At 43.2% G+C, this 22,891-nt stretch overlaps 1 protein-coding gene across 1 annotated transcript in view; it reads left to right on the top strand.

Annotated features, from left to right (window-relative positions):
- The window catches only part of DTNA (dystrobrevin alpha), a 161,380-nt gene extending 141,073 nt beyond the window's left edge, over positions 1 to 20,307 (top strand). The window contains exons 20-24 of the mRNA XM_047087002.1: positions 7,730 to 7,889; positions 10,577 to 10,666; positions 11,952 to 12,120; positions 14,824 to 14,992; positions 20,161 to 20,307. Coding sequence (XP_046942958.1) covers positions 7,730 to 7,889; positions 10,577 to 10,666; positions 11,952 to 12,120; positions 14,824 to 14,992; positions 20,161 to 20,304 — 732 coding nt within the window. The 3' untranslated portion in view covers positions 20,305 to 20,307. The remainder of the gene's footprint in view (positions 1 to 7,729; positions 7,890 to 10,576; positions 10,667 to 11,951; positions 12,121 to 14,823; positions 14,993 to 20,160) is intronic.
- Positions 20,308 to 22,891: the final 2,584 nt, after the last annotated feature.

Here is a 22,891-nt window from a genome sequence, read left to right as displayed (position 1 = left end):
TGTGGGCATCAAAAGAAGAGCCATTACACCTTTTAGAAGAGGGGGAAAAAATCATAATGTGTTGGAGACTTTTTACAGCTCCAGGGGTCTAAGTTTCCAACCAGTCTCATGCTTTTCTGGGTTATTGATCAGACCCTTCTCTGAACAGAGACACCCACTCTGGCCACTAAAGCTACATACAGCACTCAAGCTAACCTCTCTGCATCCTCTCATTTAGTTCAGTTTCCATTTTACTGGAAAGGCGTGTGACCTCTTTGTACAAGCCAGTTACATCTCTTTTCATTGCATAATTACTAAGCCCTGTTCCCCCCTGGTCACCAAAATGGGTTCAGTCCAGGAGAAACACTGTCCTCAGTATCTGCTCATTTCCCATTGTTTAGTTCTTGAGAACGGAATCCCTACCACTGGTTCGTAATAATCTCAAAAGAATGGGTAACTTTCAGCCCTTCTCTTATCACCAAGAACCTCTCCGCTCCGGGAGTTCACAAGGCCCTTGCATACATCTTCTCTGGAAGCAGGAACACTGTGATTCTCTAACTGTAGTCGCTCAACTGGAACCCTGTGTCTGACCCTGTGGTCCGGTTCAGAGCCATGAGAGGGAGTAGCCTACTCGAAACATAACAATAACAAAACAGAAGCAAAAGAACAGCAACTTTAATTTCAGGTGCACGTACCAAACCGTGTATGACGCTATATCCCATTTGCTGGTATCACCAGGAAGTTTCACATCATTTCCATGGATCGATTAGAACCACAGCCTGTCCAATTTCAACGTACCTTTTATTCTTCTGTATTCTCTTTCCTGTTATTCATTGTGTGTGTTTGTGTGTAACAACGAACGTTTGCAAAATGCTGGACACAGTTTTACCCTTCCTTCCCACGGTCTGTAAAAAAGGAAAGTGTAAAACTAATCTGTAATGTCAGACAATAAAGACAATGTATTACACTATTTTGTATTTTGTGAAAAAAGTTGCTTTACTAAAGTCAAATTTTAATGAGAGACAGTCCCCCTTGGTGAAGGACGCACATTTATAGCCTGTCTAATTGCCCATAAAGGCGTACACGGGGCATTGCTATTGTAGTTCCAGCGCACTTAGATCATGGTAGAGAAAAATGCCTTGCTGTGCTGCTTCTCTGTGCAAACAGCCTCTTTCCTTTCCTGTCTCTTACTTAGCATGTGCACAGAAAAAAGGGGAAAAAAGCTCAAATATAACCTCACACCTAGTGGAGAGAGGGCAATCATCCTATAGTCCATCAGCCTTGCTGAGCCGTCTCCCTCAGGGGCCCATTTCCCACCATTCCCCAGGCCACACATTCTTGAAAGGCTGTGTGGACCAGGAAGTTCATAAACCCATGGCTGCAAACAGCCAAACCATGGCAGCACCCATAGAGCATTACTGCCTCCTTTCCTTCCAGCTCCTCCCACGGAGCCCTCAACAGTGGCTGCATCTCTGAAAGTCAGCCCTCAGCTGGGTACCGCTGCCTGGGTTCTAAAGGGCCATCATCGGGAACGCTCAGATGTCAGCAATGCAATGTCTGGGTGGGGAGAGAATTTGCTTGTCTTACTCATTTATTGATGTGCTTGTATAGTCAAGCCTCTTTTCCAAAAGGACCCAAGGCAGCTCCCAACAAAAGACATCAGCAATGACTTCATAAAATAAAAAGAGAAAGATCAGAAACTAACGAAGAGAAAATGCAAATATGCTAATCATAAGAGACAAGGGTGTTCCTCTGAGCTTTTTGGCAATGAGGCAAAAAAAAAAAAAAAAAAAAAAGGAAAACATAATTGGTGGTTTTATCGGAACAGAAATACCAGTTCTCAGGGGACCAAAATTTCTGTTGGCATAAAATATGAAAAAGAAGTCTTTACTCGGAGCTTTAGAGAATTTGTGCTGAATAATAAACGGGACAAATGCAGCAGCAGATGTTAAGTGGCTGATTATTATACTGACCTTCAGTTAAAATTACAGACAGAACCCTGTATGTCCCAATCCTGAGTAGGCAGATCTACAAGGAAAGAAACATATGCCATTCAAATATATAGACTTGGTATAACATGATCTAAGGAGAGAATTTAGAGGTTTTAGTCTGCCATCTGCTTCTAAATTCTATTTTTATTTATGAGCCTTACCCCTTTGGGGACATTCTCTTTGTAAAATCAGATTTAAGACACTGCACACAACAAATTGTGCTTGATTTAATAACCTCTACTTGCTTTATCATAAGTCTCTGTGGTTCAATGTATTTTATGATACTGGTATATATAATTCCTACTTCTGTTTCTTGTTAGAGATAATGCATGAATTTATCCCCCTTGAGGAGAGAACATGAATTTAAAAAAAAAATAGTGCCTGTAATATAATATGATGATTATGGTATCATAAGCAATAAATTTTTTTTTACAAAACTTGCATCAAAATTATCCTACCCTCTTTCTTCTTTGTGTATTTTTAAGATTTATTGGAGGAACCATAAAAAGAACACTCATAAAAAGTGTAATAATGAAGGCAGCTGGGGTATAATTGCAATGACAGTATGTTTCAAAGTTTCTGGTAGACTTCCAGTTTCCAGTATCATGTCCCAATCTAAAACCAGATATCCTGACTTTGAGTTCAGGATGTAAGGTCTCAAAAAATTTTTGCAGAAAGGTGACTGGTGTTAGACCGGACGGTAGGGTCCCTGTTCTTCTCTCATACCTGTAAGATCTTGAGTTAGTCAGTTAACTTCCTGGTAATTTATCTCAAGCAGACTGCTAATACATGGCCCACAGGATTTGGGGGGAGATTTTGAAAGCTAATGGATGTGAAAGCACTTTGTAAAATACTATATGCATGTCAGATATTAGTATAAAAGTGTGTATATGTTTATACACATACATCCAACAATATGTAAACTTTTGCGATTTGACCCCTATTTTACACACACACGTGCATGTACACACACACTCACTTCTCTTCCTTCCAGTTAACTAAGAGTGGCTCAGTCAGAGGAGGAAAGTGAAACATCATTTCAAATTCCATCTCCTGCCCCCATTCTCTTCTCTATTAATAACTGGAGGCCCAGTTAACTTGGGAAATCATGGTCTCTCAGGTTTCTGCTTCTCCCAAACACATTAGGAATATGAGCGGGCCAGAAGTAACGAGTTTTATCAGCATCAGTTCACCTTCCTTTATCTCCCTCACCCATCTTCTCTGGTGGGTATTCTGTGGAGTGGTGAAGCAATCAGAAATGGGATGGGGTTGGCAGGGTGGGGGGTGGGGGGACAATTCACATCATAAATAATCAACTACAATATTAGGACTGGCATCCAGTGTTCAAAGCATACCCTCTCAGGCTCTCTCTCACACAAACTTTTTTAAAATTAGGGATTTAGTCAATTCATTCTAGGAAAGTAAAAATTATTTTTTTTACTTGAAAACCTTAGGAGATGACCTTCTGGTTCAGATTAAACCACCCCCTGACCAGCCTCAGCCCTCTTCACTCCCCACAGCAAACCTGGAGCATCCTCGCGCTCTCTGCGATACCCCTCCTCTTCTCTTCCCTCGCTCATGACACTCTAAGACCTGGAATATTCTTCTCTCCTGGCAATACGACCTTTCTTCTGCCCGGAAATCTCCACTATTAAGACTCAAGTTAAGTGACGCCTCCTGCCTGACCAGTTAGGATTAGTCACCTCATCCCTACCCCCACAGCCCTTCGTACACAGCAAGCCCTATGATGATAGTCAGTGAACGTGAACTGGAAGAGAGGGTGAAAAGAGGGTTGGACATAGCTAAACGCTACTCTGCTGTACCTTCTCCGGCTGCTGAGTCAAACCTGGCTGACAGGGCTGCATTCCCAGCCAAACCTGAGAGGTAGGCTTTTCAGTCAGGGGGAGGGTTGTGCACTCGTGTCCCCTGGTCATCTGCTCAGCCGTGTCTCCAGGCAGTGCTGGTTCAGCAATTACACATTTGGTCCCTTCCCTGAAGCCTCCCTCCTTTCTGGTGCCGAGTGGAAACCAAAATACTTCCTGGAAAAAATCAGAAAATGTATGGATCTTGTCAGGCTTCTTAAAAATTGATACAACAGCAGGTTGAGTGGGCTCAGAGGATGGAGTGCAGAAATGAATTTTTCATCTATTCACTAGGAAGCAAGCTATTTTAAATTTGCCAAGTATGATGTATGTTTTCCTTCCTCCATAAATCAACTCTCCTGTCAGGAATTTTAGATCTATATATTGATCTGCATGGACCGTTGTCCCTTAAGTATTCACTCCATTAATCATCAAGTAATTTCCAGGAAAGGATGTTCGCAGAGATCACTCACTCTAACTCTTCTGAAGTTGTTAGCAGACAGCTATATATACTTCGTGAACAGGCCAGAGGCCACCATTCCGCAGTGGTCACTACCCGAAAATGAAACTCCACTGATCAACCCCAATACCAAGAGGCAACTGTCCTTTCCTAGTGAGTCTACAGAAAGAACAGAAAGGAAGGCCAGAGATGGCATTTCCAGCAGTAGGTCCCAGGAAGCTACTGTGCATCCAACTGGACAGTGTCCGGACAAAGAGACAGGGCCATCGTCACCCAGGGAGCCAGGGGCCTCCCCGCCAGAGTCTGGACATTCCTTGGGGGTTGGGAGTTGCAGGGAAGATGCCACTGGATCTTGTCTCCAGCACAGAATCTCTACCTGAATTCTTCACGTAATCAGACTGCTTGAAATTGCACCAATTAGATACTCATTTAGGAGATGGTGCCTATCAGTCATTTACACATTGGTGTCATTTACATTCAGGCCATTGTTTTTCCCTTAACACATCACCATAGTCAATTATTTTTCTCTTCACACAGACCATGAAGAGGGGTTTTGAAGGAAAGAAGCAGGAGGGAAGCAGTGGGCAAAGTTGACTTTGGAGACCAGGCATTATTAAGCAGGGAGAGTTAGGGCTGGGAATGCCTCAAACGCAGCAGGAGAGAGCCCAGGGCACAAGGAGAAGGGAAGAGTGTCGCCAGAGGTAAGAGACTCACCGACTGGAAGGTTAGAAGGGCCAGGTGAAGGCCCAAAGGGAGAGGACGGCGCCATGGGCACCCTGCAAGGGAGACCCTGATGGAACAAGGTGCCAGTGGTGCTGGTGTGCGTGCAGCCCCAGTACGGCCATTAAGATACTGAAATGCAAACTCACAGCCCCACATCTGAAATCACCGGGTCCGGGTGTGTCCCAGGATTCAGAATCTTTCTGGGTTTTAGAAAGGCAGTACAGTGCAGACGCCATAGAAATAGCCTCATGTCAGTAATGAAACGACAAATGTTGCTTCTTGGATTTCAAATTTGCAGATAAGAGATTTGCACCGGTGTATCTGTACTGATTGATAATCGGCCCACAGTCTCTTCCACCACCAGGGCCCTCACACTGCACCCCGCCATCCGGCGATTGAAAGCTATTGCACAGCCCAGCCAGAAGCCTGGGGCCCCTACTCCAACACCCCTCACCGGTGGGTCCAGATACTGTGTTTTCTCAGCCTTCAGGCTGCTAAACCTTTCTCCATGAGTGAAGTGTGTGGTGATTGGTCACAGGGCCCCCGATCCTCAGAAGCGGCTGTGGTGCGGTGGGAAAGCCCTGGGCTTGTAGGCGAAAGGCTGGGGATCTCATTTATTTCTGCCACTCTCTCACTGGGTAACCCAATTAGCACCTCTGAGCCTCAGTGTGCTAACCTGGAAAATGGGAATAGAATACTTCACATGGTGGCTAGCAGGATTAAGTGAAATGGTTGGGGTTAAAGTGCTTCATAGACTGCGAATTGCTATTCACATATAAGCTACTATCATTCCTAGCACCAATAATGAGGAGAATGAAACCAAACAATGTACGGAAAAGTGCTTTGTCCACTGTAACACATACACAAGTGGAGTTGTATTGTTATTATCGTGAACCCGCTACCCAGAAGAGGGTCTGGCTCCCCAGAGCTGAGGTATCCCTGCCATTAACCTCCTCCCTTCAGCCCCTCTGTCCACCTTCCCATCCCAGTCCTTCCTCCATCCGGTGCCGTGACTGGTCCTGGGTAAAGAGGACAGGTAAGAAAGGGCAGGGAGCCCTGCTGAGGGCCCTGCCTGGAGAATGGCACACAAGAGGGCTTGCCAGGGGGAGGCAGCCCTCAAGGCAGCGAAATGCCTTTGATGGGCCCTCAGCAGGCAAAACCCAGCCAGGTCCCTGCAGCCAAGGGCAGACAGAGCATCCATGCTCAGAGGCCAGCCCAAGCTGTCCCGCTCTGCCTCCTGGGCAAACCTTTTTACCTCTCTGAGCACTGGGGTCCACAATCGCATCTTGAGAGTAATGATGCCCTACTTCAGGGGGTCATGGAGAGAAATGCACATGAAGATCCTTCTACACGGCAACGCATGACTCAAATGTGGTCATGTATTATTGGCGTGGGAAGGGGGGGGGGGTGCCACGGTAGCTCAGAAGCAGAGGTTTCGTGGCTATTGAGATGAACCGGCAAGGTTTGCTGGGGAAAACCAGACCTGTCCTTGAGCGGGCTGGGGCCACAGGCTGCAAAGCATCGCGAGGGGGCAAGCTTCCGTTCCCTGGGCCCGGACAGACCATTCAAGGTACTGTTGAGAATGAAAAGAGTGGAATCCCCAGCCCACTGGATCACATGAGTTATTTCCTGTGCTCTGCTCTGTTTTGCTTTGTGTTTAATTCTAGATTTTTCTCAATTTATAGATGTGACTTGTATGTGTGATGCCAAGCCCTGGAAAGCTAACAGCATGGCATTTGACAGGATTGATGTTGTGTGTTTTAACTGCAAGCAGCCCAACCCTCAGCAAAGTCTAAATCGAACACTCCAGAGCAGTGCTCCCAGGGTGCACGTCCCTGGGTGTGAATGGGTTGGTGCTGCATCTCTGGGCCTTGCTATGGAAGAGTCCTCACTCTCCCTGGCGGGACCCAGCAATCTGGACTGGAGTCTATGTGAGCACCTGAACACCTCACCTTTGAGTATGCACCAGAGGGTCTCATTGCATCCTCTTATTCATGACTGGCTTCCTTTGTAAACTAATTATTATAACACAGAAAGTGTTTCCAAGAAACCTCATTGTGTGGAGACATAGCTGTGAAATTCAAGGTGTGAACAGTTTCATGCCGAGGACTGTGGTATAGAGGGAAATGGCTTTTAGTTGCTTTCTCCTTTTTTTTCTTTACTCCCTCTTAAACCCCACTGTTCTGATTGCTGAAATTAACTGCTTTTTCATCGATGAAGAGAAGGACATTTCCTGCGGGACGCCAGTATTGCTTGACAGGATCTGGCCTATAAATTATCCTCAAAGATGATGCCAGGACAGACAGACTGAATATTTAGGAAGGTATAAACCACATCCATCCCAAATAGTCTCTTCGTTTATATTGCAAACTTTGTCCTTAATAAACGTCTTTTTATTCTACGTGGAACTTCCTTCAAGGAGGAAACAGACACACCTTGTAAATTTCACCGCTTAACAGTAGCCTCATTACATGGGCGCACATATCGTGTATTATAGAACGATGCTGTACTAATATTCTTAACTTTCAACAAGTAACCAAAACTCCAGATTATACAGAATAAGGTCCTAAATTATCTGCACCTGCAACTCAGGTTAAGGATTACCATCTCAACTACCTAGGATGCCCTCCTGCTTGGGAACCTCACCGTGACTGTTTTTAACCTTTGAAGGAGGCTTTGGGAAAACAAATTAACGACTTGCATTGTCTCTCCAGACCCAGGGGGCAGGCTCTCCTCGCTCCTCCCCCAGCCACACCATCAGCAGGCCCATCCCCATGCCTGTGCGGTCCGCCTCTGCCTGCTCCAGCCCGTCCCACACGCCTCAGGACTCCCTCACGGGGGTAGGGGGTGATGTTCAGGAGGCGTTTGCACAAAGTAAGTGGGGTCACGTTTTGTTGTTGTGTTGTGCTTTTTCACGTGGCACATAAGTCACCACGGTCTGTTGAGCGTTTAGAATCTTCGGAGCCACAGTGTGGAAATGCCAGGGTATTCCTTGGCCCCTGGCCCCAGAGCTGTTTCAGAAACTCCTTAGGCTAGCCTGTTACTCACTTCACCATCTTACCTTCTTTCAGCTTCTATCGCCGTGCTCCATTTTTTATGAGTCTTTGCTCATTAAGGGAAGGGAAAACCTTTCACCAATATCCCAGGAAACTTTATAAATGTAACCCATTTTAACGTTCTGAAAGATCTTATTTCCTTTATGTTAAAGCAAACTCAAATTGAGGTTAAACAGTCCCAGCTGAGGTGGGATGCAGCCCTGCAATGAACAAGCAGATAATTTAATCATTTTACAGCTGCCCTAAAGACTTGACCATTGCCTCTGTAATACAGGGCCAAAGGGTTGGAGGTTCAGCCTCCGTAGTTAACAGGAGCACAAAGACTGATAAATATAACAGTATTCTCCCACCTGCTGCCTTTTCCATTCACACACCAGGGGTAGGGGTAAGGTCTTTCAAGACAAGTGATTGTATTCATTTGGAAATATTTTAAGACTTTTAAGACTTTTTCTTGCCATCACTTTTTACATTTACAGAAAGTTCGGGGGAAAAAATGCTTCTGCAGACCCTCACTCTGCCAATCTCATTCCCAGAAGTAAACACTATTAAACAGTTTGGCCCTTCTCAGTTCTTCATGTACATATAATTACGTATGTTTCAGTGTGTTTTTATAAACATCTACCCTTCTTTTTCACACAAACAAGACCATCCATTGCATTTTGGTCGGCAAGTTGCTTTAAATTAGCAATATATCATGAACGTCCTTCCAGATCCTCACATATAGATCTAAGGAAAAGAGATAGTTGACTACTAGTTTTAAGGCAAAAAGAAACATAAATGAAGTCAAAAGACAAAAAATAGGCTTGAGGAAAACGTTTCCAGCATTAAGTGGCAATCAAGTTGCATAATTTGAGCTACTCATAAAGCATATAGAAATCAGTAAGAAAAAGACATCCCCGAAACAAAAATAAGTGAGGGATATGGAAAGAAGAACTATAAATTGCCAATAAAGATATAAAGAGGTGTCCAATCTCACAAACTATTGTAGAATTACAAGTATCACCTCTTGCCTAGCAGATTTTTAAAAAAATTAACATTAGTAATATCCACAAATAGCAAGAGTGTGAGGAAAGAGACATTCTCATCCATTTTGTATAGGGGATAAAATCTTACATTTTAAAGGAAGAGAATGACGTACTCTCTGCTATGAGGGAAAAGGAAGGATCCATAATATGGCTTTTTTTTTCTGAAAAAGAAAATAAGTTATACAAAAAATTTTTAAGCTATTCAAAATAACTTTCTTTTTTTCATCTTTAGAAGAAAAAATGTCCTTTCTCTAAATCTGATCTTAAGGAAATTTACAGTATCTTAAATCTATGAGCTTTCTATATTTTTTTAATGTTTGTTTATTTTTGAGAGAGAGACAGAGAGAGAGTTCTAGCAGGGGAGAGGCAGAGAGAGAAAGAGAGGGAGACACAGAATCCGAAGCAGGCTCTAGGCTCCAAGCTTTCAGCACAGAGCCCAACATGGGGCTTGAACTCACAAACCAAGAGATCATGACCTGAGCTGAAGTCCGCCACTTAACTGACTGAGCCACCAGGCGCCCCTAAGAGCTTTATATTATAACTGTTTTCTCTGATCCCCTTGATTTTTTAATTTACATGTATTTATTATTTTACTAAGTTTGACTTTCTGAGAAAGTACAGGATGAAATGTGGCCTATAGGCAGCTCCTAGCTCATAAAGAGCTCTTGCTGCCTAAGTTCATCTGCAGGTCAGCTGTTTGGAATCTTGAGCCTTTTTTTCCAAAGATATTATGTTCCATCTCTACCTCACACCCAAGCCAGCCGACAAATACCCATTTAACCCTTCGTGTGCCTGAAACATCATCGTAATCTTTGTCTACCATGGAGAAACCTAGTCTAAGTTGCAATTCAGGGTATTAGACATACACCTTCTGCCCAGATCTTAGCGCAGGAGAAGAATCTCCCCCCGTCTTGTATGCTCTGGGGCCTTCAGGGGTTCCCATTCCCCAGAGATACCTATCATGATAGGGAGAACTCTGAGGGTCCTAATGAGAGATAGAGACTGTGGTGATGGAGATGGCAATCCCATGTGCTGAGCCACCAGGTCACGGCTGAAACGGTAGCAGCAGCTGGCAAGGTGCAAGTCTCCGGGCAAAACCAGACTTTGCATCTGTGTGAGTTTTCCTAAGAAAGGCGACAATAGATACTGGTTTACCTGGGACCATCCCAGGTTGTGCCACATCACAGTCTTATTATCATACCACCCCCTTTCACTTGCAAAACTCTCCCAATTTGTACAATCAATTAAACGAGCCCCTCCCTCATCCGTGGCCATGTCTTCTTAACATCGAAGCCATTACCCTAAGGACAATGTATTTTTTCAGAAAATGAACCAAAACACCTTTGAAAAGGAGAGGTCTTGGAAGTTTTTCTTGCTTCGGGATATTGATGTAGATGATAAACCGCACAAAAAGTGGGGGGAAGAAAGGAAAAGCTGTGTGATTTTTTTTTTTTTAACGATCATTTCTTCTTCACTCAAGGTTCAAGAAGAAATTTAAGAAATGACTTACTGGTAGCAGCAGATTCCATCACTAACACCATGTCCTCTCTTGTGAAAGAGCTGAATTCCGGTGAGTCCCCGGTCCCCTCTCGTGTGTCTGCTCTTTGCAGAGGGATCTATAAGTGCCAGGGGCCTGTGTTAGAGATCTCCTCATTGTCAAATATAAAAAGGATTTTTTTTAAGATCTATATGATATTTTTGGTATATTCAGATATTTCAGCACTGTTGCTATTTTGCTGACAAGACGGTTAATTACATGCTTAATGCAGAGAGTTTGAAACATGCCAATAGGAATAAAGAAAAATACTAAAATTGACTTGTAATTCTAGTATTTGTAATACCTATTATTTGTAACTTGTAATATCATGATCCAATGTGACATGAAGCTAAAGTTATTTTAGAAGGTCAAATGTTTTATTTACTAATTTAAACTCTGTTAATTTGAAACGCGTGGCTATTTGAATGAGGCTAAATTGAAATTTACCTTTGCGATATGTCTAAAGAGAGATCTCCCCAGAAAATAAAGAGCATAACGTTGAGTGAGACTCTTTATGCTAATAATACTACGTGGAGTTTTTAAAACTTTAACAGCATGAATATGCAAATAAATATCTTACCAGTTACTAATACATCTCATCTGTTCCATAAGCCCACTTGGCAAGATATTTGTCTGGCACGACTCTGGTCCCATAGTTTGAGATTACAAAAATTATAAGAAATAAAACTTCAATATTAAAAAAATTCCGGATTTAAGTTTCTTAAAGCCGCTATAATAAGAACTGAAGTAATGAAAATTGTTTCTGCTAGTCTGGATTAAGATTAGCAACTAGGATAAAAATGGCAGTAGTTAATACACCATGATTAATGGCACGTACCCACCGCCCTAGCAAATGATGACTAAAAATGTTACTCTTATGTGGACACTTCATATACTATTAGTTTATATTTATAATACATTGAAATATTAAGTGAATGTAGTATTTTAAGGTTTGTAGTTCCTAAATTAAAATAATATTAAGCAAAATTAAGAACAGGTTTAATGAAGACTTTTGTAGAAAGGGTAAAAGAGAAGTATTAAGAAACTAAGCCAGTTAAAACACAAAAATTCCTCATAATATTGAGATTAAAAAAAAGACAATACCATATACCAAATAATTTTCTAGAAATTCATGTATCAAATGTCATTTTGAAAAAAAAAATAATAAACTCCACTGACTTATGTACAATAACTGGTTGATGTTTTATACAGCACAGGTTGTATAAACGTAAGGTTGACTTATGTTAAATCTAGCCCTTTATTGGCCAATCATAAAATAACCTAAGCCATTCTTCATTTCTTCCATCGTCCCTAATAGAGGTGGGGAGTGAAACTGAGAGTAATGTGGATTCTGAGTTTGCACGGACTCAGTTTGAGGATCTGGTTCCATCACCAACCACTGAAAAGGCTTTTCTAGCACAAATCCACGCCCGAAAACCTGGGTACCTCCACGGTGGCGCTACCCCCAGCACCATGCGTAGTGACGTGTGAGTATCTTCTGCTCCAGAACATTCCTCAGTAACAGAATACTCAGTAGGGAACATAAGAAAATAAAAACATGGCTGTTTAGTCCTTTATTTTGGAAAGGTACGACGCAGAAGAGGTAGAAAGGTGCTACATTAAATTTGGTATTGGAACTTTGCCCTCTCACTATATCGTGAGAATAGCGATAACTAAAAGCAAGCAGTGCTCATTGAGAGCCTCCCTCACCCAAGGCACAGTGCTCGTTGTATGCAAAATAGTATTTAAAACTCCCTCCCAGCCTTCCAGGACTCACAGACTACTTCAGGGGATCAATCATTCTATCTTCTAAATTTACTGTATTTGCCCTTAGAGGACCAGGTGATGCTGGAGAAGCCTCTATTCAGAATGAATGTAAACACCATGAAAGCACTTGGAATTGAAATAAGTAAATATATAAAATCTCATTATAAAGAAATCCAATCTGGTCAACTTGTTGAGTGTGTATAAATCTGACCTTTGAAAGACATTTTACAAAGATTTTCTTCCAATTAGGCTTCTGTAGCTTGACAGAAACCAGCAGAATCAGTGACGTCCCCTCTAGACTTTCTGTGCCCCTGAATCAGTTCAAACTCAAAGTAGACAGGAAAGCAAAGCTGAGAAACAAAGGGGGAGCTAGGACAGATGTACAGAGCCCATTTGGGAGGTAAGGAAGGCAGGGAAGCAAGGGAACCTTGAAGAGAGGCTCATGCAGCTGCGAGAGACATGGGCAGGCGCTCGCCAGAAGGGCAAAGGGGATCACTGAGCATTTAAATTACGGAAGCAGGGCTGCTGAGAACGTCTGACTCTTGATTTCGGCTCAGGTCATGATCCCAGAGTCATGGGATCAAGCCCCAAGCTCTACAGTGAGCATGCAGCCTGCTTAAGACCCTCTCTATCCCTCTGCCCCTCTCCTCTCCCCCACTTGCACTCTCTCCCTCTAAAAAATAAAAAATAAAGTTAAAACTTTAATTAAAAACATACTGCAGAAGGGTGATGATGTTTAATGCGAAAAGTTCTGCCGACTAGTCTTCAAAAATAAACTGGCCAGTTTCAGGACCCAAAGAAGAAACTAACCAGAAGCCTTTCTGGCATTTTGGATCTCAATCCAAGTAGCGAGTAGACCAGTAGTAATGGGGAATTATAAATGTGGTTTGAAAGCTGGTTGTGAAAAGGCAGGCCTTAAGATCAAAACAAAACAGTTATAACATGATTTCAAATAGTGATAGGCTGCTGCTTTTAATTTTAGTTTGTTGTCCTTTCCTCTGTAATTTAGAATTATTTGATTTGTTATTCAGAATGGTGAATTAATGGCCATCAGGTTAGTCTGGTAAATAACATATCTGTTTGACTTTTTATAATGAAGCATTTACATGTGGTCACCTAAAGTCTTCTTGTCCTGCTCCCAAGATCCAAGCCTGTAGCTAAGTCTACCCCAGTCCACTGTCCCTGGTAGGCTGGTGCCAGAACCAGCCACCAACACGGCTGCGGGAATTGGGGAGGGACAGTTCATAGAGGCCTCACAGACCTATTTAGCCTGGCCCCAAACCTCTAAATATAATGAGAACATGTCATACAGACATTAATAAATGTAAACAATGGTATTTAAGTTCCAACCCAGAAACTTCTACTTGACCACTCTTTTCACTTTAGGGGATGTTTTAATATCTGCACTACCTAAACACGTACTGTGTTTTACCCTGAGAATATTTTAGTCCTATGATTTAGGTCGTGAATTTATGTTCAGTCTCAGGAAGGGTTTTTATAAACTGGGTGAATACATGGAAATAGAGTCACACATTAGTGAATGAGATCATTGCTAGCTATTTATTTCATGGTAGAACTGAATAATTTAAGTAGATTTCTTAGATTCAGAGCTAGTATAAATTTTTAAGATCCAGAGCTATGAGTTCAAGTATTACCTTCCAGACACCGAGGAGCTGATATTCTAAGACTTATTCTACTATAAAAATAAAGCACATGGGTGCATGTGCCTACATATGTACATAACACAAAGAGGGTTAAATTATGAACAAATGTCCTTAATCGTTATTTCACTAGAGGGCTCACTTTCCTTATAGAAAGTGATCTTGGTTTCCATTAAAAAAGAAAAGAAAGAAAAGAAAAGAAAAGAAAAGAAAAGAAAAGAAAAGAAAAGAAAAGAAAAGAAGTCCTCAGATTAAGAAGACTATATCCTCCCAAAAGATAAGGCTGCCCTTTTTAAGATTGACAAACACTTTAAGGGCAACCCATTCCTGTAAGTCAGAGGAAAACACAGATGGCCAGTGATCATCAGAGTGCCATAGAAAAACTGCATATGAGAATACTTTGATCATGTCTTTCTCCAAACCTCCAAAGTTTATAAAAATTTTTTCTGTTAGGTAACAGAGGACACTGAATTGAAATTAATTGAAACAAAGAAGTGGGCCCCAAACTACAGCTAACACTGGAGTTCCACTCGTACTTTTAAGATTTGCTCCCAGGGGCACCTGGGGGGCTCAGCTAAGTGTCTGACTTCACCTCAGGTCATGATCTCATGGTTCGTGAGTTAAAGCCCTTCATCAGGCTCTGATGTTGGCCCAGAGCCCACTTTGGATCCTCTGTCTCCCTTTCTCTCTGCCCTTCCTGACTCGTTCTCTCTGTCTCTCTCTCTCAAAATAAACAAATAAATAAACTGTAAAAAAAAAAAGATTTGCTCCCAAACACCCCTTGTGGTGTATTCCCAGGGTCACAGAAGATGGGGACCCCTACGTGCAGCCAGAGGATGAGGACTATGAAAATGACTCTGTCCGGCAGCTGGAGAACGAGCTCAAAATGGAAGAGTACCTGAAGCAGAAGCTGCAGGATGAAACCTACCAGGTATGGGGAGCCAGGCCCAGCCCCCAACCCCCCGGCCCTCACCCCTCGGTGGTTGGGTCTTTGACATGACTCAGAAAATCCCCACCCACTCCTTTCTTCCACCTTCCCTCTGCAGAATATTCTGCGTGCATTTCTTACTCCACATATTCCAAACAGTAAGAACTGTAAATGCTTCTGAGAGCTACAGCTCACCATTAATTCTTAGAAATTCTGACCCGAAAAGTGAAAAAGACCTCGTTGCCTTAGTGGAAATGCATGGGGATGGATGGAAACAATCCATCTTCCTCCAAGATCGCTGGGAAAGATGTTTTTTCTCATGGATTAAAAAAAAAAAAAAAGATACAGGGCACCCAGAAACTGAATAAGCATAAATATATCTCCTCCCTTGAATCATTTGCCCTCAGCTTCCCCCACTGCCCGCCTCATGTCAAAATAAATATGTGGGAGAGTATCAAATCTCATGGAGAAATGGGGAACCGGTGAACTGTAGGCCCCATGTTCAGCAGGGTGTGGATGGACAGATTTTCATATATACTGGAGTATACTATTAATCCACCTGAGAATTTACTGGACATAACACATGCAATTGGAAATAAGTGTTAATTAGTAAGTCATCCTAAAAGGGATGCGTTTTCCCCATGGAGTAGTTCTACTGCAGTGTTTGTCTTGCTTGAATGTTTCTCTTCCCTGTAATTCACAGGTGTTTCCTTGAGGCTGTGGGAGTTCAGGGATGTTTGCGTGGTTGAGACCTACTGCCTCCCCCCAGGTCCCCTTGGGATAGTTCTTCATGTCAGGCTTTCTGTCCATTAAGCAGACAAACCTCTTCCACACTCTTAGATGAGCAGCGTCCCCCTCTTAGTCTGTTAGTGAAGGAAAGAGAAGCAGAGAGGGGGCGCCTGGGTGGCTCAGTCGGTTGGGCGTCCGGCTTTGGCTCAGGTCATGATCTCACGGTCTGTGGGTTTGAGCCCCACGTCGGGCTCTGTGCTGACAGCTTGGAGCCTGGAGCCTGCTTCAGATTCTGTGTCTCCCTCTCTCTTTCTGCCCTACCCCTACTCATGCTCTGTCTCTTTCTGTCTCAAAAATAAAAATAAACATTAAAAATTTTTTAAAAAGAGAGAGGCAGAAAGAACAGATTACCTCTACTTCTCGTATGTTTATGGATTGTTTTGAAATATTTTCCCAAGAAGAATGTAGCAAGAGAAAAACTGGAGCCTACCAACCCCACCCCAATAGTATCAAATAAAGTTTGGCGCCTTTGGAATGTTCCATTAGCCTTTTCAGTTTAACAACGTTTTAGAAGCAACTAAAATGTAGGCTTAGTCATAAAAAGAAAAAAAAAAAAGAAAAAAAAATCAGTGATTGTATGTAAAGCCATGAGTCAATGCTACAGAAACGGAAACGGTCAAATTTGCCTGAAGGGGAGACCCAGGGAGAATGCTCTCACTTTGCCACTTCTATGACCCGTCCACGGAGGGAAATTAGCCTGGATGAAGAAGCTGCCAGGGTGTCTCTGGGAACTCTGAAGGATGGCATTCCTACACGTATTTCATTTGGCTCTGCTGCACAGAGGAAGAGAGGGATGTGGTTAAATAGTCAATGTTCTGGTTCATGCTGTTCAAGGTGCCTGTTAGGCCTCCCTCTTTGAGCCCATATCAGTTTCTGGATTGGGGTGACAACGGTAACTGAAATTCTAGATTTTTTTAAAAGGGAGACAGTCATTTCATATAAAATATTAGATTTTTATTTACATGAATGAATTAGGAACTTAACCTTGTAGGAGTAAAATGAAGGGAAATTCTATTAATGGCTTAAGATCCAACTGGAGTTTTCGCCGGTTAATCTTAAGCTCTTTCTCTCCTTTCCTTTCCATGCCCAGTGGCTTCCAGGGAAAGGCAAAGAAAAGGTGTAGGAGGACATAGTAGGCCCGTGGGTTCCCACTCAAGACACATGCCCTAGAGAACGTTGAAGTGGTTTTCCTTGACTACTCTGTGAGCACATGCTTGCTTGATGGGTCGGAATGCTGTTTTCGTTCGTTGGACTCTGTCTGTCTTTCTGCATGGCTTCCAACCAAATAATTCACCAGCTTGACCGCGTCACAGACTTGACATGTCACCTTTCTTGTTTGTGTCCTTTGTCACCCGCAGGTCAGCTTGCAAGGTTGAATACAATATCCTTTTATCACTCTCCTCTCAAGTAAGTACCGTCTTATTTAGGAAGAAACGTGGCCACTGTATACTGAACTCCAATGACTTGTAACCTAAATGCACAATCACTCTCTCTTAGGTGTTTCTGTGTTCTGTGTGATAAAATATCCTCCTTCCCTGCTGATGTCAAAGAATCATCCCGGCCTGTGGAGCTTTACATTATAATCCAGTGGAGATTTGGCAGACAATCTTGGGAATTGACTTTTTACTCTGTTAATTAGGAAAATTGGCACAGAGACTTCTGTAACACCAGAGATGCCCCCGAAATCTTCTATGGCTATGAAGCCTCATCACCAATCCACTAACAGCATCTGAGTTTGCAGCCTCTCTGTCCCTTGAGAAGGAAAAGTCCAGGCTTGCTCATCACGTCCAGAGATGGGTCAGCTTCTTATCATGCTGTATTCAAGACCCAAAGATCAAATGTGTGTGCTTTAACAAGTAAAGTCAAAACCATGTATTATTTAAAAAAAAAAAAAAAAGCAAAACAGAGAGGAGAAATTCTGCAGCCTTATATTTTTGGAATAGTTGATTCAGATTCAGTGTGGAATTCAGCAAGATACAGCTTAATTTAAAATATCATTTACATGGCATGTGGTTCCCCACCCCCGAGGACCTACCTACCTACATGGGAAATCCTCAGTAATGTGTTTAATGTAGAGAGAATAGCACTGGATTGGCAGGACCACTTGAGTGTAGCCATCTGAAGCTTAGACTCTGGACCCTAATAGACCTGATTTCAAACACGGATTCCACCAAATCACAGCAGCATAACCTTGACAGATTATTAAACCTCTGTGAACCTCTGTTCCCTCTGCACAACATATATCATGATACTCACCTCACAGTGGAGTTGTCTTCACCGGGGTGTAGTTTTTAAAGAGTTTAACATGGTGCCAGACACACCATAATTTATTATGAGCGCACACATACGTGCCTGGAACCATGCTTAGTGCTTTACAAGCAGTTTCATCCTGGGGAGCTGCTGTAGTTATTTTTTAAGTGTATGGGAACCTCCGGGACTCAGAACCAGCTTGCTCTCTGTATTTTTATAAACAAAGCTAGGACTCAGCTATGTGCAAATATTTTTATACACCTTTGGCCACACTGTCTCATAAGTCGAGCTCCTTTCTTGGCTCCAGCCAATGGCCCTTTAGCTGTACCCCATACGGTTCAGAGTAAATGCACCTCTCACAGTCTCTGGCTGGCAGGGCCCCGGGACTTGTGTCTACCTGAGTGATGTAGTCTTTCCCACCCATAGATTTCATAAGTCTATCCGACAGATGGTAGTAAAGTCCACTCTGGCTGCTAAATTTAAAAAGGAATATATAGCTCTTAAATGACAAATCAACTTGAAAAGAATACATCCTAACTCACGCATTACTGACTGACCCGTCTCAGTCCTCAGGTTAGGATTAAGCAAGTAGAAATCGTGACATAACTGCTGTTAAGGAATATACTTCAGGAGCTTTGAGGCCTTTTTAGTGTGAAAAGAAGGATCTGACTGTCTGCATTTTAGTCTACCTCCCTTGGATTTGAGAACGCCACAGCACATGCTCTCCTGATTCATTATGACCATGGTGAAAAAATTCCCAGGAGCTGTTTCTGAAAATATCTATTCCGGTTATAACAAATCTAGTCCCAAAGGAGCAAGCCTCTCCTTTAACAGCATTTTCTTTCTCTTAGTACCAGCGATTGGATCGTTTTTACTCTGCACATTATTTAAACATCAGTAACTAGTTCTTAGAAAAATATTTTTCTTAAAAACTAATGAAATGTCTTGACATAAACTCAGATAAGAAGTGGCATTTGGGTCTTCTACCTAAAAGCCAAAGATCTCAGTTCGCTAAAAGTTCTCAGGCCATTTTTTTTTTCATCTTTTGTTGTCAATCTGGCGGTGAAAAATTGAAACAGTCGTGGCCTCTGCCATTTCCTACCTCCCCAGCGGGCATTCCACAGGACTCTAAACATGAACTAGCCTGTCACTAAATCAGCTCCTTAGGCCAAATTTACTTAAAATCTTCTGGATCAGTCCAGAAGCCAGTGACTTTTCATCTTTGTGGCTAGTTCTATCCTAGTATAATTTTTCTTGAGGCAGCCAAGAAATACAGCTGAAATCTTGGAACCGTTTATGCTATTGAAATCGATTTGTCTGGGCTTTCTGATTGTGCTGCAAGACCAGAAATTATCCCAAAGCCGTGCCTTTCTTACCCAAGAGTCCTGAAGCCAGCTTCGTTGCTGGAAGTTCATTAGGGGTCCACTAAGGCACAGCCCTACGTGGGTACGGGGCAGAGGGTGGGACGCCAAAGAAATAAACGACCCATCCTCTGCTCAAAAAGAGCTTCAGTCCTGTTTGAGGATAAGAATGTACTCATCAATACTAACAGGGGTGAATAGAGCGAACCTTGCTTTCCAACGAGCCTCTTTGGAAGAAACAGTGTATGTAATGTCTAACACTAAATTTAAGAATCCACCAAAACACCATTTGGGCAGACTCAGATCTTGGATTGGGCCCTTTTGCCTCCCTCTGGCCACATGATACCCCGCTCTCCTTGGCCAGCCACATCCTAACTTCAGAAACCGGGGGCTTGGACAATCGAAAGTGGGTATTTTTTTCTAATTATGATGTCATTCTGATGGTAGGTTAGGGGTCGCATCTGCTGGTCGGCTGAGGACAACACAAATATTCCTGTTTGTGTGGCTTCAACCCTCCAGATGCCTCCAGCTCCTGTGAAGCAAGAGACTCAACACAGAGGATTCCTGTCCTCGCTGCAGCAATAGCAGTAGCCCATAGTGTCCCCGGACGTTGGTTTCGGATTGTCAGAGGAAGGGAGGACAGAGAGAGAGTGTGTGAATACGTGTGTGTTGGGGGAGGCGGGTGGGGGGAATCCTAAGCTTCATAACCCTGATTTAGAGGACAGTTTTCGTCTTAAAAAAAGAAAAAAATCACACGTTCCTTATTCCCAGGCAAGCTATAGTCAGACAGATGATGAAGGTAACAGGAAAGCTGGTGGTGAAGGAGAGCCCCGCACCCACCCACACAGAGGAGAAGACCCGGCCTGGCAGCAGCCTCATTGGAGAGAGAGGAGCCGCCCGCACAGCAGCTCCTGACAGACCCCCCCCACCCCTAGAGACGCGTTCTGCCAACCGGAGCGCAGCGAACTTTTCGTTCTAAGATTCCTAGTTCTTAGGTGTGTGTTTTGAGAAGGGAAAAAAAAAAAAAAAAAGACTTCTGACGTCTGTTCGAAGCTAACTTTTCAACCACATCTTCTGTAACATGGCTCACCCCTGGTTAACAACAAACAAAACAAACCAACCACCGCAAGGACAACAAAAAAACAGAACTACAGCCACACACGCGCACAGATGTATCCCACAGGCTGAAAACCCACGCTGCTGTTACTCACGATGGCAGTGTTAACAAGCATTTTCAACCTTTGCACATGATATTGAACCTGTTCCGTTTACAATGACAATATTAATACTGTGTACAGCTGGAAGTTTGATTTCTGAATTCTTTGAGATTTTAGCGAAACAGTTTATTATACACTGTACATTTTTTTTTCCACCACGGTTGGGAAAAAAACAACCACTTGCAATCATTCACTAACCCCGAAGGATTTGGTACCTGAGTGTCCAGACTCAGAGCCCGGAAGCCAAGAAGGGTCCTTGGCCCGCACGATCCGCATTTGTCTCTAAGTCTCTGTGAGCAGTGACTTGAACCAATCACACCAGGATAATCCAGTCTTCGGGGCTTCTTTCCAGCTTGGGGTTGTTTTCTTTCAAGATACTCTAACAAATCATCCATAGAATTTAGTGTAAATATTTTTTTTCCAAATAGTTATCATACTCAAAAAAAAAAAAAGGCAACATTCAAATGATATAGAATCTAGTTTTTAAAATCAGCACAGATCTTCTTAAAAACTGTGAACTATGTTTTGAAATACTCGTTACTAAAGCTGTTTATAAACCACAGGTGCCATAGGATCCCCAAACGGACTAAAGTCCTCTCTACTCTTCCACGGGCTCGTTCCTCTTGTTTTAGCTTTAGGGAGCATGTCTAACCGCACCGCTCATCCACAGGTTCCCCTATCAGGCCGTTTGGAGCCCTTCAGCTTTAAATGTACAGGCTTCAAGTGCGCTTCCAAATGCTCACTCTCCTTTTATTTCTGAATGTTTATTGCCTTAGCTGGCTTACCTGGTGTTCTGCATGCAGCCTTCTGTGGTCATGTGCGAGGAAACAGGCTCCTCTAAGCCGAGTTGGGATTTTGCACTCAGTGAAAAGCCAGTGTGCAAAAGAACTGTCGAAGAAGGAAGAATGAAAGCCTCTGTTGACGGTCCTTTATGAGGGCCCTCGTTGGGGAGCGCTTAACGACCTCCCTTAGGGGTTCTGGGGAAATGAAAAAATAATCCACTTGTTTCAAGATTTGATGAGACAAAAATCCTGCTACATATTGAATATGTTATACTTAAGTTGGCAACTTCTCTGGCATTCCTGTCTCCTTTAAAAGAAGGAAGAGAACATCCGTTTAGAGCAGTGGCTCTCAAAGTGTGTTCCCTGGACCAGCAGCATCAGCATCACTTGGGAATTTATTTAGAAATGCAAATTCTTAAGCCCCAACCCAGGCCTGCTGAATCACAAACTCTGCATATTGGGCCCAACCAGATGTGTTCTAATAAGCCGTCCAGGTGATCCCTGATGCACGCTAACGTTTGAGAACCACTGCTTTAGGGTAAAGTTGCATAACAAAATCTCTAACAAGGCCTTATTCAGAATAAGCGAGAAAGGCTCTGAGTCAACCTCAAAGCTTCAGCAATTCGATTTTGCTTCCGGGGCTGGCAAAAACCTTCTCCCCCACCCCAGGTAGTCGATAGTTGGTCTGTGCCCAGCTGAGAAGACACATCAGGACACCTTCCAGGTCCCCCTCCAGAGGGCTCTCAGCTGTTCCCGTCCCTGCGTTTGGTCGCAAACCATCTCCTTGGCTGCCCTTTGGAACAAAATCGCTTGCCTTGGGGACCGTAAAGCTCTCCGCCGGCATTACTAAGAAGCCCGTTCTGTCCGTTGATGTACTTCATCATACTTTCCCCAGAGAACCAGCCTGACAAATGTCCCTGAAAACAGGCTGACACCAAAGTGGCCCAACTGCACGGTTGTCAGATTTCTTTGCACAGATGGGTTTTGTTCTGGGTTTCGTTGGTTTATCATAACGTTCATCTCCTTTCCACTGCCCATCGTCTGTGAAACCGTACCTCTCTAGATGGAGCAGGTGGCCCCTCGTGCCTCATACTCGGTACTTAAAACCACTACATCCCAGCTACCTACATTGCTGTCAGCTCTCAATCATAGCCAGGTAGTTCTTGAACTCGGAACTCTGATCCTGCAAGTGGCGCTCAGCCACCGACTGGACCGAGCTGACCTCTGTTGTCACTTTGTGTTTCTCCATCAAAATATTTGTCTAAGGTATGAACTATTGGGCTGATAGCCTTCCCCCTTGTCATAGCTTTCATTGCCAACTCCATCACACGGTTGTCGATAGCGTCGTACAAAGCCATTGCAAGGACTCTGCAGACTGCCACCAATGACCAGTTCCTGACTAACCAGCCACCTTTTCTTTCTCTTAGCGCCACGTCAGCACTGAGACCAGACTCAAGCACCCCTGTCCTGTAACCGAGACAAAATGGCGTGTATTGTTTTGGG

Source organism: Lynx rufus, unplaced genomic scaffold, assembly GCF_022079265.1.
Source record: "Lynx rufus isolate CCGP_SWC_20201006 ecotype Redwood Valley unplaced genomic scaffold, mLynRuf1.p SCAF_22, whole genome shotgun sequence".
Classification (NCBI taxonomy): domain Eukaryota; kingdom Metazoa; phylum Chordata; class Mammalia; order Carnivora; family Felidae; genus Lynx; species Lynx rufus.
Note: the sequence above shows the minus strand (reverse complement) of the source record. Positions and strands in the feature narration are given on the sequence as shown.